Raw genomic sequence first — 15,614 nt, forward strand, 5'->3', positions numbered from 1 at the left:
TATCAAAATTCCTTGCTCATCTGAATTGTATCAATCAATATCAAAAGGTGCTAGAAAAATATAACAATGACATTACTTAAGCATTGTTGAAGCACATGGTTCATGATTTAAATGTATCTCAGAACGGCTGGTATGGATATTATCACTTCTACTGATAAGGAGAGCACAACGTTTCGACTCTATCAGTAAAAGTGTTAATACCCATACCAGCCGTTCTGAAATACATTTGTATTTCAAGTGGGTTTCTCGTCATCAAGGTTCATGATTAAATTTAACTATGGCAATAATAAACGTAAGTCTAACGAAAAACTAATTTTTAGTGTTTGTACGCGCTTTACAACATATATTCTGAGGTGTGTTTTAGATGTTCAATCTATTTGTTTTTATTTAATATTTATGGCATAAAATGAAAAATATAAGTTTCTTTCTTTCGTTCACATGCAATACTTTATACACAACTCTTTAACTACCTCGTAAAGAGTGTTTATTATTGTCGGGTTTTATTGAAGGACATATTTGTTTAACGTGTTATAAGTGTTTAGACAAACAAAATGAACTATATTAGCATGTTAAAATCTTAATGAAAAATTTGAACGTGATTTAGATGGAAGGTTTTGCAAAAACTTTTCTTCTCGTAATCTCAGGGTCGCGGGTTTAAGTCACATCAAATACCTTTCAGCCGTGGGGGCGTTAAAACGTGGCGCTCAATCCCACTATTCGTTTGAAAACGAGTAGCCCAGGAGGTGGTGGTGGATGGTGATGAATAGCTGTCTTCCTTCTAGTTTTATGCTGCTAAATTAGGGACGGCTAGCTCAGATAGCTCTCGTGTAGTTTTGCGCGAAATTCGAAACAAACAAGTTTCATATTTGAATTGAAAACTATTTCTATAAAAAAAAAGTTTCGTAATTCAAATTTTCTGATGTCCAGCTAATGAAAAGAAAACACATGATCTTTATCCGCAGCTCTCCACCCACCAATTTACACGACAGGGCTCCCCAAACCACCCATCACACCAAACATCCTCGCCCTTTCAGCCGTGAGGGCCTTATAACGTTTCAGTCACTCCCACTATTCGATGGTAGAAGAGTAGCCCAAGAGTTGGCGGTGGGTGGTGATGAATAGCTGCCCTCTCTCTAGTTTTACACTGATAAATTAGGGACGGCTGGCGCAGATAGCATTGCGCGAAAATTAAATAAACAAACAAACAAATCCTGAGAACGGTCAGAAATACTCGCAAAAAAAAGTGTTACGGAAGCCAACAAAGAACGCACAAACAAAACTCACTGAGCCTTCATACTCATTCACAGCGACAAACAAACATAAACAAAGGCAATTTCAGCTACAATAACGGTCCAGAGAAACATATCCAGACATCTTATCCCGAGCACCCGCTAACATTCAGTAAAACCAAAACATTTTTTATACTCTGTGTTCGTTTGCTTGTAACTCACTGGACGAGATAACAAACGAATACTTGGGGTACTATTTATTTATTTTGAGTACCGCTTGAGGGCGTGATTGATGCTTGCGATAATACTTAGTTCGTCGTTTGAACTCCTCTGCTGAATTCTAGTGGCAGCTGATTCTAATGTTATCGCAACTAAACCATAGAAGGAAGGTTATAAATACAGAATCTAGAGCGACAATTACTGCTATAAGGCAGCTTTAATAGCAGACGTAGAACAAAAGGAAAATAAACTATTGTCACGTGATTTCCTATATTATATTTACTAAAAAAGTGATAGAAAATTAATCACACTCCTTAAACCTAGCAGTGTTTTCTTTAAATAGTTTTACCGAGAAAGAAAGAAATTCCTATATATACAAAACGTATAATAACGAATATCTGAAAAACAATAAGTATTTAATTGTCTTTCTTTATCAGAGAATAAATTTTATACCTCAAAAAAAAAAAAAAGCAAGGAAATCTGGGGCTTCATATATAGTTCATTAAAAGACAAAAAAGTGTTTGGACATTAGTTGATAGGTAACGCATTTTTCGTTTTCACTTTTTCCACGTTAAAAAAACCGACACCATCCATTGCCAAATTTTGGGCTCTTTGCCAACAATAATGGGAATGATCGTGACTCTATAACGTCCTCACGGCTGAAATAGCGGGATTGTTCTGGATAGATATTCCAATCCGAGACACTCAAATTGGAAGTCCAATGTCCTAACAGTTAGGCTAAAAATGCTAAAAATTCAAATTTAAAGATGATGTTTCGAAATCACGCGATATTTTTAACGAAACGTCACTTAAAAAAAATTAAAAAACATAAACAGTGGGTTAGCTGCATTATAACCGCCGGGGAATTTGTCTTGAATTTTTAACTTGTAAGTCTCTAGTTTTCAGCAATGAGAAAAACTGGTCACGAAAAACCGGTACTGAAAATCAGCGCGGAAAAATTAAAGGAAAAATGATTGGTTAATTAGAGGACATTTCTGATAAACATCTTTATTTTTCTTTTTTTTGGTTTTGATTCCTACAAAAAACAGAAACAGAAATTGCAAAAATTAGGCTTACCCACACAATCATGGAGAAAGTGAGTGAAGTTATGTAATGATGTAAAATTCGTTTGGTTTGTTTGTTTCAGAATTTCGCACGAAGCTACAAAAATACTATCTGAATATATTCTTTCATAATTTAAAGCTGATAGATTAGACGAGAAGGAAGGCAGCTAAACAACAGCACCCACCGCCAACATGGTATGTTGTTTTATTAGGTAGCTTTCTCTTTTGTCTTCTATGCATAATTTTTTCATTAAAATTGATTCCTTTTGGTTTTTAACCACTCACACATACATGCTTCGGGATCGTTAGTGGGCTGTAAGAGAGTGGCAGTCAAATTTTGTTATTCGATCAGAAAATAATAGTATGATTGTTATTGAAGGGTGCTATTGCCTAGCTGCCTTCATACTGGTTTATGTATATTAGTATTTACAACACAACTGCTTACAATGGTTTTTACAAGATAAATAAATAAATAAATATAAATGTGCATGTTGCTTATTACAAGATAAATGTTTATAGTAATTCTTACAAGATAAATGTGTATATTAATTCTTACAAGACAAATATATACATTAATTCTTACGACATAAATATATACATTAATTCTTACAAGATAAATATATACATTAATTCTTACAAGATAAATATATACATTAATTCTTACAAGACAAATATATACATTAATTCTTACAACATAAATATATATATTAATTCTTACAAGATAAATATGTATATTAATTGTTACAAGGCGGTCCCCGCTAGTACAGTGGTATGCCTACGGATTTATCAACGATAAAATTAAGGATTCGATTCCCTTCGGTTGGCTCAGCAGATAGCCCGATGTGGCTTTGCTATAAGAAAACACACTCACATTCTTACAAGATAAATATGTATATTCGTGACAACGAGAAACCCACTTAAAGTAAAAATATATTGGTATTAAAACTTTTATTAAAATAAAGTAGAAAACAACGTTTCGACCTTCTCAGGTGATCTTTTATTCTAACAACATAATTGTTTATATTACTGCTTACAAGATAAATATTACTTCTTACATGTCGAAATACTAAGATTATGAGATCAGCCTAAAATAAAAGCTCTTGTGGTAATTTTATCTTCCACTCATTTAAGTTATGGTGGTTTACTTATCAGAGTTTATGTTTGAGGAGCTGATTACACCTACAGTCCTTGTATTACCACCTAGCTACACTGGCAATGTACCTGTGACCTCTAGAGGATCCTGTGACTCTCTGATTAAATACCAGGCACGAAATGACCTTCCAAGTCACTCTGTTCTGCAAGTAATGATGCATGATGGGGTCAAATAGAGTCGACGTGTGATTCTCTATCTACCTGCAAGAGGTCACTTATTTCTGAGATAATGTGCGAACAAAGTATTTCACTTCTGCCACTCCCCTCCTTCAGAAATACTTCCCACTAACTCGTCACCGCCCTAAAAGAGTGCTTATTTCAATAGACGAAAACGTAACCAGCAAATTAAAAAAAATCAAATTTTGCTTTAATTAAATAACAAAGCATTTGTTCTAGTTATGAAGTGTGCTAGGCCTAAGAAAGGTATCCTGTTATATTCGTGGAAAATAATAGTTTTTTGTTACTGATTTTGATGATTACAACTTCTTGATAAAGGTGAATGCAGTTTATATTATCGATTACAGCTTATATTATTGTTTACTCTTTATATTATTGCTTACAGTTTATATTATTGACTACAGTTTATGTTATTGTTTACTCTTTATAATATTGATTACAGTTTATATTGTCTATTACTTTATATTATTGATTACAGTTCGTGTCACTGCTTAAAGTTTAAATTATTGATTATAGTTTGTGTTATTGCTTAAAATGTATATTATTGACTACAGTTTGTATTATCGATTACAGTTTATATTATTGTTTACGGTTCATGTTATTGCTTACAGTTCATATTATTGACTACAGTTTGTGTTATTCTTAACTCTTTATATTACTGACTGCAGCTTATATATTATTTATTACAGTTTTAATTATTGATTACAGTTCGTGTTATTGCTTACAGTTTATATTATTGACCACAGCTTATATAATTGTTTACGGTTTATGTTATTGATTACAGTTTATATTATTGACCACAGGTTATGTTATTGTTTATTTTTATATTATTCATTACAGTTCGTGTTGTTGACTGCTGTTTATTTTATGGATTACGGTTTGTATTACTGATAACAATTGATATTATTGATTACAGTTTGAAAGATAATCTAAAGCGTTAATTTTAAAAGGGGAACCACACTAGAGATATATTTACACTAAACCTTCATGATGCTAGAAAAACACGTTGGTTCAAAGAGTCTTGATATAAATAATGTAGAAACCCCACGAGTCGACCCCTTCCAGTTTGTTCCTGACGAAGAAAGCGTTCGGGGATATAAGGTTTTTATTTCATTTTAAAAAAACAAAAACAAAAAAAAACAGAAAACATATTTTAATTTTAACACATATTTTTTTTCCTTCAAATAATTGACGAGACCAGTGTTGGGTTTGTTTGTTGTTAAGTGTAAAGCTACACAATGGGCTATTTATTCTGTGACAATTACGGGTATCGAAATCCGAATTTTAGTGTCAAATTTAAATGTCTCTATGCAGGAAGAAACAAAAATAACCATCAAGAAAAGACGGGGAAAAAAAAATATAAATGGTAAGGACTGATATGACTTCATCGTCAAAAATCTAGGTAGAAGAAAAGATAGAAAGAAAGAATCAAAAGTAGGATAAATGAACAAACAGAGAGGCGAAAATGGGAAGAAATTCTGGGAGAAATAATAAGGACGTAAAATGAAACTACTTTTCGTAGAGCAAAGGCACATTATTGTATCTACGGCGGGTAACTGAACACCGAATTTTATTAGCGCTGTAAGCCCGCAAACTTACTGTTGTCTCACCGGGGGTACAAAATAAGTGAAACGTTCTGTCCTTTTTAGCGAAACTGTTTGAAGCAGGGAAGTCTTTTTTTTTTTTTTTACATAATTATAGAAGAAATAAATAAAAATGAATGCATAAAAAAGAATTAAAAGCTGTCAGGAAACATGAGCATTTTTAAAACCCATTCTACTTAAAGTTTAATACAAAATAAATCAGCCGTTGGTAGCTAAGCGTCTATTTCATTCGCCCTTGTTTATAATAGAAAACTGGGATAAAACAACGACCCATTCAGTGAAATTACTTTCACCGAAGGGTTTGCCCTCATAAATCGCTCTGTAGCTGACAACCAATGAGCTGGATTAATTTAAAGATATTTGTGGTATCCTGGCGGCTAACTAAGTGGAAAAATAAAAGAAATTAGCGCTAGTAGCTCCGGTTTAATATTTTTATCCTCAGATCTCTTCTGATAGTTACACTTGTATGTATGTATATATATTTATTTATGTATCACATTTTTAAAATAAAAATAAATATATTCTTATTAAAACTTTTTTTCCTCGTTCAAAGTTGGTGGTGCTTGTTTGCCTTTCACTTATTATTTACAAACGAGTTAGCCACTTACGACGCTTATTATGAAAAAGGCTTTGCGGTGGGTTTTTGAAACACGTGGAAAGGGGAAGACCCGACTCTAGGGACTATTTGTGTAATTACACATAATCACTTGTGTTCACGAAAATGTAAACATTGCGCGGTCCTGTTAGAGAAACCACCTTCTTGTTTCGTACAGTGAAAGAAGGGTTCAAGTACTTAAAATTATAAGCTGTATTTGGCTAACGAATGGAACAATTAAACACTAGAAACATTATCTTTTTGCTGGATGTAAGTTTGTCAATTATCTAGTTTTTAATCCAAATAATGACCACAATGGTTCAGCTATGATCTATGCACTTATAACGCTTAACTTCGGTTTTTGATCTCGTGTTTGGTACAACACAGAACTGTTGATTCCTAGTAAAACTGACAAAAGAAACATAGACGTTTTTCCAGTTTTGTACTTTCATCATTTGCCCTTTAATAATTATCAAATAATTATGAAAACCAATAATCAATATGTTGTATAGTGCCTCACAGTGGTTCAGCAGTAACTTAGCCCATTGCGTAGCTTTGTAGCCTACGAAGTGCATAATTATTCTCGTGATTCATGGCATGTGCACGTTTCACTAACATTACGCCAGTACAAATTGCAGCTTTAAGTGTTTCTTATATAATGTCATTTTAATGCCTACTGACTGACTGATAGTTCAAGTAGGTCCATTTTGGTCAACGTGTGTTATTGGAGTCTACTCGTTTCGGAGAGAGTTCCACTTTTCTTCAGTAACCCTGAACACAAGTTAACTAATGAGACATTGTCGCACGCGCACTTACATTTTAATACCTGATTTCTCTGATGTATTTTTTTCTTGTTGCTGTTTATAAGTCGTGAAAAAATAGTCCAGTACGGCCAGGTGGTTAGGGCGCTTGACTCGCAACCTGAGGGTCGCAGGTTCGAATTCCCATCACACCAACGGTGCTCTCCCTTTCAGCTGTGGAAACGTTATTATGTGACAGTCAGTCCCACTATTCACTGGTACAAGAGTATCCCAAGAGTTGACGATGAGTGGTGATGACTAGTTGCCTTCCCTCTAGTCTTTCACTGCTAAACTAGGGACGGTTTTAGTTTGTGTAGTTTTTTGCGAAATTCAAAACAAACCAACATGATTCACAGCCACCTATTGAGCTACTCTGATAACAGTGGGATTTCACTGTCTGTCACTCTTATAACGCATCCACGATTTTAAACTGTTTCAGGAAGTTTTCGCGACAACGAAATTTCCAATTAAATATTCCTATATTGGTAATTAAATATTGCTAAATAAATATTCCTATATTGGTAATTAAATATTGTTAACTAAATATTCCTATAATGCTAATTAAATACTCCTATATTGCTTGCTCTCTCGGTGTGATATTATTTGTTTGGTCCTGATTTTAGTAATATGTTGGTTGTTTTACAAATTTCGTTCAAAACTACTTCAGGAATATCAGCGCTAGCCGTCCCTAATTTAGAACGTTTGTTTAGAATAAGCACAAAGCTACACAATGGGCTATCTGTGCTCTGCCGACCACGGGTATCGAAGGCCGGATTCTAGCGTTGCAAGTCCGCAGATATGCCGCTGTACCACTGGGGAGCTAGACTAGAGGAAAGGCAGCTGGTCCAAAACCACCTACCGCCACCGCTTGGGATTTTTTAATTAAACGGTGGGTCTTGATGGTCACTTCTATAACACAATTATGGCCCCAGAGTGCTGAGTGTGATTTTGTTTTGATGTTAATGGGACGCAACCACCGGATCCACACTCCAATACTCTCGTAGGGTTACTTGCCTTCAGTTGGTTTATTACTGACCTATTATTACTGGGAGGAAGAGGAGTTATTTTTCGCTATTAGTCTATTCACTAATATTTTATGCACTATGATTACACATGTATTATGTAATTATGTATTAATTATATATTGTTGTTATCGCTTTTTTACGACATTTATCACTAAAAAAACAAACAAAAAGCGCGTAATAAGTGAAACCAGCCCCTTATATGCACGTGCGTGTAAAAACTTTTCAATCGAAATTAAGACAAAAAGGAAAAATTCAATAAGTGAGGAAGTTTTGTTTGTTTGAAGTTAAGCACAAAGATACACAATGTACTATCTGTACTCTACCGACCACGGGTATCGAAACTCTGTTTTTAGGGTAGTAAATCCGCAAACATACCGCTGTGCCACTGGGTGGCAGGTTAGGAAGTAACAACTTTCAAGAGTTAAGAGATTAATAAATTTCTTTATAGTCTCGAAGCGTTCGGGGGGTCTTGTTCCCCCTTAGTTTACTGCTTTTATGGAGCAACACATCTCCGCTGGGAGGGGAACCTCCAGTCGTCTCGTATGAAGGGCGAGTTCAAAATTATCCATCCATGTTTCAGAACGCGAAAATTTCCTAATACGCAAATTTTAATTAAGCTGTTCAACTTGTTTATTAGAGGTATGTCGCTGAACCTGAGCAACATATGAACCGAAACCTGATGAAGATGAACTGAACGAAAAAAACTTCAAGTGACTGGAAATACTGGATACAACCTAGGGCCTCGAGATGGTTTCCACAACACATCGAATTGTTAATGTGGTTATAAACTCCTGAGTCACGTCTGGAATCATGAAATATGAAACATAAAAATGGTTTTTGTTATCAGATCTATTATCTATATATATATTAGGATTAACAAAAGGAAAACTGAGAGACACGGAGAAAGAGGAAAAAAAAAAAAGATATTATGAAACTCCACGTAGTGAGTGAAATGGTTTTCCTAAATTTTGACTTATTTATTACTTTCTCATACGGAAATAATTTCTATTTCAAGATGAACAAATACATAAAAACAAGTACGATACCCTAACCAAGAATGCGAAAATATATTTCCTTTTTTTCTAGCAACTTAGCACAGCATCGTGATTGTTGGTCAGCACGAAATAGTCTAAACATTACTTTTCCTCGTCTTACACTGTTCAATGTTACGTCACGATATGGGTGTAACGCTGTAAAGAAAAAAAGAAAGAAAACAACATTATTATTCAACATAACCTACAATGAGTTGTTGTTCTATGTCTGTGTGTACGCAATACTGTTGTCTTGTAAACATTTGTTTTCGCAACGTTGTTGCTCTGTAAAAAGGGAGTCACATGTTTACACAACACTGTTTCTCTGTAATTAGGTAGTTATACGTTTTACACTAAATCTGATTATATTGGTATGACAGACTATGGGCAACACTTGTTAATCTATGACAGCGAATAACTCAACAGTGTGGAGGTCTATATAATCGAGGAAGGGAAAATGTAAAGTACAGGATTTGACAACTAAGCCTAATCTGATCATTGATGACGAGAAACCCACTTGAAATAAAAATATATCTCAGAACGGCTGGTATGGATATTAACACTTTTACTGATAAGGAGAGAACAACGTTTCGACCTTCCTAGGTCACCTTCAGGTTAAGAAAGAGAGAGTGTTTGAATGTGACCGTTGACGGACACGTGTCTTAGGGTCGAGAGTATAAATGGATACCGAATTGTAGGGGGCGTTGCAGGTGGACGTTAGGTTATTAATTAGTATAGTTATAAAGGTGCTCCTTTATATTGGTTCAATTTTGGTTTTAGTTGATGTATAAGTAGGGTTTCTTTGATTTTGCGTTTGTATATATTTGTTTCCCTACTTAATATATGGGTGTTTTCTATGGTTATGTTATGTTTATTTGATTTGCAGTGTTCAAAAACTTGTGAAGGTGTTTTTTCTGTTCTTTGAATCTGGTTTCTATTTTTCTGCTTGTTTCTCCAATACAGAAGTCGTGGCAGCTGTTGCATTGTATTTTATAAGTTATGTTGTTGTGTTTGTCAGTCTAATTTTTACATAGTATGGACTTTAGTTTTGTATCTGGTTTGAATAAATTTGGTGTTTACTGAATGTTGTGTTTTGTTATAAGTTTTTTTCAAATGTTGGTTATTTTTTCGCTGATGTCGGGAACGTATGTTATGCAGCAGTGAAATGTTTTGTAGTTTGTTGTATCTTGGAGTTTATTATTGTGTTTGTTGTTGATTGTGTTGTTGATCTAGTTGTGTGCGTATAATTTTTTCAACGGTTTGTGGAGGAAATGTGTTGATGTTAATGAAGTGTTGTTTTATTTTGTTGATTTCATCGTTAATTTTATCGGGTGAACATAGTTTTGTGACTGTGTATATTTGGTTTCTTAACATGTTGAGATTTTGTTTTGTTTCATGTGCTGAGTCCCAGGGAATGTATAATCCAGTATGAGTGATTTTTCTGTGGATTCTTGTTTTGAATTGTGTATCAGTTCTGGTGATCTTGAGGCTAAAAAATGTTATTTGGTTAGTTTTTTCATGTCCACAGGTGAACTTAATGTTTTGGTGTATCGAGTTAAGGTGATAGAAAAAACTAAGTGTGTATTCTGTAGATGTGAATCCAGCAATTGTATCATCAACATACCTGTACCAGTATAGTGGTGGACAACAACTTCACCAAGAACCAACAACCTATCTTTCCAGGTAGAACTGAAAACATCTATTTCCCTGAAACACCTCAAAACAGTATCTTAAACAACTTTTTAAAAGAATATTCACACAAAACTATCAAAATAATTTCATAGAAAAGAATTCTAAAAACAACCTCACACAAAAAGATATTAATTCTATAAACAACTTAAAACAGGACAACAGCATGAAAATTCTAAAAGCAGGTAAAGGTAATGCTATAGTTAGAATGAACACAAAAGAATACATTCAGAAAATGAGCATCTTGTCAGATACAAACAAATTTAAACTATTAAACCCAAATTCAAAACAAAACAAAACACGTGAAAACCAGTTAAACAAAATACTACTATAAATGAAAAAAACCAACACAATCTCAGAAAACATTTATTCTTACCTACGAAAGACCGACTCACGCACACCACAACTATACGGCAACCCCAAATCGCACAAACCTAATTGTTCACAACAACCCATAATGTCGACCAACGAATCATTTAACTACAACTTCGGTAAATACACTGCTGGCCAAAATCTTAAGGCCGATGAACATAAAGAAAAAATATGCATTTTGCGTTGTTAGACTCAACCACTTATTTGAGTAGAGCTTTGAAAGATGAAAATAAGAAAGGGGAAAATAAAAATAAAAACCTTTTTTAGCATTTAATAGGGAAAATGTGAACACTATGAAGGTAGCCTAAATACTAGCTGGTCAAAAGTTTAAGACCATACTGAAACGAAGCGTTAATCGCTAAACACGTAACGAAATTTAGTCACTTGTGTTCAAGCATAAGTGTTGTCAACATCTCCCACTGACATCTCCTGTGCTACATTGGGTAAAAACACGGCAAAGGCTAAAAAGTTGACAGAGTTTGAGCGTGACAGAATTGTCGAGCTGCAAAAGCAAGGTCTCTCTCAACGTGTTATCGCTGGTGAGATTGGGCGTAGTAAAACTGTTGTTGCAAATTTCTTAAAAAACCCTGAGGGATACGGAAAGTGGTCGGCCCAAGAAAATTTCGCCGGCATTGAGCAGGAGGATTCGACGGGTTGTCCGGCAAGACACCAGCCGATCTTCGAACCAGATTAAGGCCCTTACGGATGCAGAATGCAGCTCAAGAACAATAAGGTGGCATCTACGAGAGAAAGGCTTTAAAAACCGTAAACGTCTTTAAAGGCCACGCCTCCTTCCACATTACGAAACAGCTTGATTAAACTTTGCTGAGAAGCACCAAACATGGAACGTAGAAAAGTAGACGAAGTTTTTATTCTCTGATGAGAAAAAAAATTTAACCTGGATGGTCCAGATGGCTTGCAACGTTACTGGCACGATAAGGATATCCCAACGGAGACATTTTCTACTACACAGTGGAGGAGGTTCCATCATGATCTGCGGTGCTTTCTCCTTCCATAGAACAATGGAGCTTCAGGTTATTCAAAGCGTCAAACAGCAGCTGACTACATTGGCATGTTGTAGAGAGCATCCTTATTGACTGAAAGCTCTAGTTTGTGTGGAAATGACTGGATCTTTCAGCAGGACAACGCTGCAAACCACAATGCCCGCAGTACAAAGGACTTTTTCATGGCGAATAACGTAATTCTTTTGGACCATCCAGCATGTTCGCCCGAACTGAACCCCATTGAAAATGTTTGGGGGTGGATGGCAAGGGAAGTCTATAGAAATTGACGTTAATTCCAAACAGTGCATGATCTTCGTGAAGCCATCTTCACCACTTGGAATAACATTCCAGCCAGCCTTTTGCAAACGCTTATATCGACCATGCCATAGCGAATGTATGAAGTTATTCGCAATGATGGCCGTGCAATTCACTACTGAGACCTCTTCCAGCTAGTATTTAGGATAATTTTATTGTGTTCACATTTTCCCTATTAAGTCCTAAAAAGTTTGTTTTTTATTTTTCCTTTTCTTATTTTTATCTTTCGAAGCTTTACTTAAATAAGTGGTTGAGTCTAACAACACAATGTGCATATTTTTTCTTTATGTTCATTGGTCTTAAGATTTTGGCCAGCAGTGTATATAGCGTGGTCATTTTCTAAATATGTAACACCAATCGGCTCCTTTTTCAAAGACTCTTTTAACTTTAAATATATTCTTAATGAATTAAATCATAAAGCCTTAATGGCCAGTTTTGATATAATTTCCCTCTTCACAGAAGTCCCAACAATTGAAGTCTGCAAGATAGCTTTAGTATTTTATATCCAAGACCCAAACCCATTGATACACACCCCCAGCAATCACTTAGCAACCCTTATAGAATTCACTACTACCAAATCTAACTTATGTTCAATAATCACTACCTACAAATAAATGGCCTAAGTATGGGGAATCCCGTGTCACCAGTTCTAGCCAATATTTTTATGACACAGATTTAACCATAAGCGATCAATTCAGCCTTACACCCACCACTATACTGGTACAGGTATGTTAATGATACCATTGCTGGATTCACATCTACAGAACACACACTCCACGTTTTTTCAATCACATTATCTCACACCCCAACATCAAGTTCACTTATGAACAGGAAAAAACTAACCAAATAGTATTACTTAAGGCGTGCGACTCGTAATCTGAGGGTCGCGGGTTCGCATCCCCTTCGCGCCAAACATGCTCGCCCTCCCAGCCGTGGGGGCGTTATAATGTGACAGTCAATCCCACTATTTGTTGGTAAAAGAGTAGCCCACGAGTTGGCGGTGGGTGGTGATGACTAGTTGCCTTCCCTCTAGTCTTACACTGCTAAATTAGGGACGGCTAGCACAGATAGCCCTCGAGTAGCTTTGTGCGAAATTCAAAAACAAACAAGTATTACTTAACCTCAAAATCACCAGAACTGATACACAATTCAAAACAGAAATCCATAAAAAAATCACCCATACTGGATTATACATTCCCTGGGACTCAGCACATGAAACAAAACAAAATCTCAACATGTTAAGAAACCAAATAAACACAGTCACAAAACTATGTTCGCCTGATAAAATTAACGATGAAATCAACAAAATAAAACAACACTTCATTAACATCAACAAATTTCCTCCACAAACCGTTGAAAAAATTATACGCACACAACTAGATCAACAACACAATCAACAACAAACACAATAATAAACTCCAAGATACAACAAACTACAAAACATTTCACTGCTGCATAACATACGTTCTCGACATCAGCGAAAAAATAACCAACATTTGAAAAAAACTTATAACAAAACACAACATTCAGTAAACATCAAATTTATTCAAACCAGATACAAAACTAAAGTCCATACTATGTAAAATTTACACTGACAAACACACCAACATTATTTACAAAATACAATGCAACAGCTGCCACGACTTCATATTGGAGAAACAAGCAGAAAAATAGAAACCAGATTCAAAGCACAGAAAAAACACCTTCACAAGTTTTTGAACACTGCAAATCAAATAAACATAACATAACCATAGAAAACACCCATATATACAAACGCAAAATCAAAGAAATTCTACTTATACATCAACTAAAACCAAAATTAAACCAATATAAAGGAGCACTTTTATAACTATACTAATTAATAACCTAACGTCCACCTGCAACGCCCCCTACAATTCGGTATCCGTTTATACTCTCGTCCCTAAGACTTGTGTCCGTCAACGGTCACATTCAAACACTCTCTCTTTCTCAACCTGAAGGTGACCTAGGAAGGTCGAAACGTTGTTCTCTCCTTATCAGTAAAAGTGTTAATATCCATACTAGCCGTTCTGATATATAAGTCTAAACTGATCGATCAAAGGTTGTTCCATGTTAGTGCAGCGTTAAAACTTGCATACGTTGGTGTAATGTTTTATGTTCTCTTATTGTCACACAAGTTTTTAGGCTTAAGACATTTTATTTGATCATCCTTAACCAGTTACATGCGCAGAAGAGTGGCTGGTGGCTCAAACCTCTGACTTTCTGCTGTTATGTCCCTAAAAGTGTCCCTTTTCCAAGAAAAATGTATACAACTGCTAAAGACACTTTTAATTACTCTAAGCTTATTAGAGGAAACCCAGAGTTCCCACTATTCTCCTAAGAGCCCCACCCCACTACTTAAAAAAGGAGGGCTTTGTTTTGCGACACTTAAAAAGTTCTCTTTTTTGTCACGAATTCATTTTAATATTTTGTACACGATACCCTTTCTACCTAAGGTAAAAACAGGAATATTTAGGGTATGAACTAATCTTTAGTTAATACTAATACTAATCTTTAGCTTGTCTAGGTGGTTAATCCAAAAATTCAAAGTTTACAATCCATTAATGTGCAAAGGTGCCTCGCTCTATAACAGTAACTGTCAAATCCTACGTTCGATCACATCAGAGTACTGTTCACAAGCTGTGTCCATTTTGTCTTTAGAGTTACTGTTCACAAGCTGTGTCCATCTTGTCTTCAGAGTACTGTTTACAAGCTGTGTCCATCTTGTCTTCAAAGTTATGTTCACAAGCTGTGTAGATCTTGTCTTCAGAGTACTGTTCACAAGCTGTGTCCAACTTGTCTTCAAAGTTATGTTCACAAGCTGTGTTGCATCGTGCCTTCAGAGTACTGTTCAAAAGCTGTGTCCATCTTGTCTGTCAGTTTAAAATTTAGGGAAATATCATTTGCGAAATTCTGAAACAATTCACAAAGCAGACAAACAAGAACCACTGATTGATTATTACGTGTGAAGTCTGAAGGCTAATTACGCTAAAGATAGGGGTTTGATACCTTAAGGTTGGCAGTTTACAAACGGCCCATTGTGAGGTTTTGCTCTCAAACTCAAATCTAGCGAAACGAATTTTTGGTTTTAAGAAATAAAAATATTTTAAAAACATATTTTATTCCGAAACCAAACTCTGATCGTTGTGTTAGAAGTTCTACCTTATTTTGATTTAAAATATTTTTTTTACTTCGTGTCAGAAATAGTAATTAAAGCTTTGATGTCCGTTTATTTGTTGCGAAGCGCAAAGCTACCCAATGGGCTATCTATGTTCTTCTCACAGAGGATATCGAAGCCAAGTTTTTTATCGTTTTAAGTC

General features: G+C 35.2%; 1 protein-coding gene across 2 annotated transcripts in view; it reads right to left on the reverse strand.

Annotated features, from left to right (window-relative positions):
* The window catches only part of LOC143257256 (monocarboxylate transporter 10-like), an 86,228-nt gene that overhangs the window by 18,377 nt on the left and 52,237 nt on the right, over positions 1–15,614 (reverse strand). The window contains exon 2 of one of the 2 annotated variants that reach the window (XM_076515687.1): positions 8,918–9,055. The exons of the other annotated variant lie outside the window; for it this stretch is intronic. Within the exon in view, the coding sequence (XP_076371802.1) occupies positions 8,918–9,055 (138 nt within the window). The remainder of the gene's footprint in view (positions 1–8,917; positions 9,056–15,614) is intronic. 2 annotated transcript variants of the gene reach the window in all.

This window comes from Tachypleus tridentatus, chromosome 7 (genome assembly GCF_004210375.1).
Source record: "Tachypleus tridentatus isolate NWPU-2018 chromosome 7, ASM421037v1, whole genome shotgun sequence".
Taxonomy (NCBI): Eukaryota; Metazoa; Arthropoda; class Merostomata; order Xiphosura; family Limulidae; genus Tachypleus; species Tachypleus tridentatus.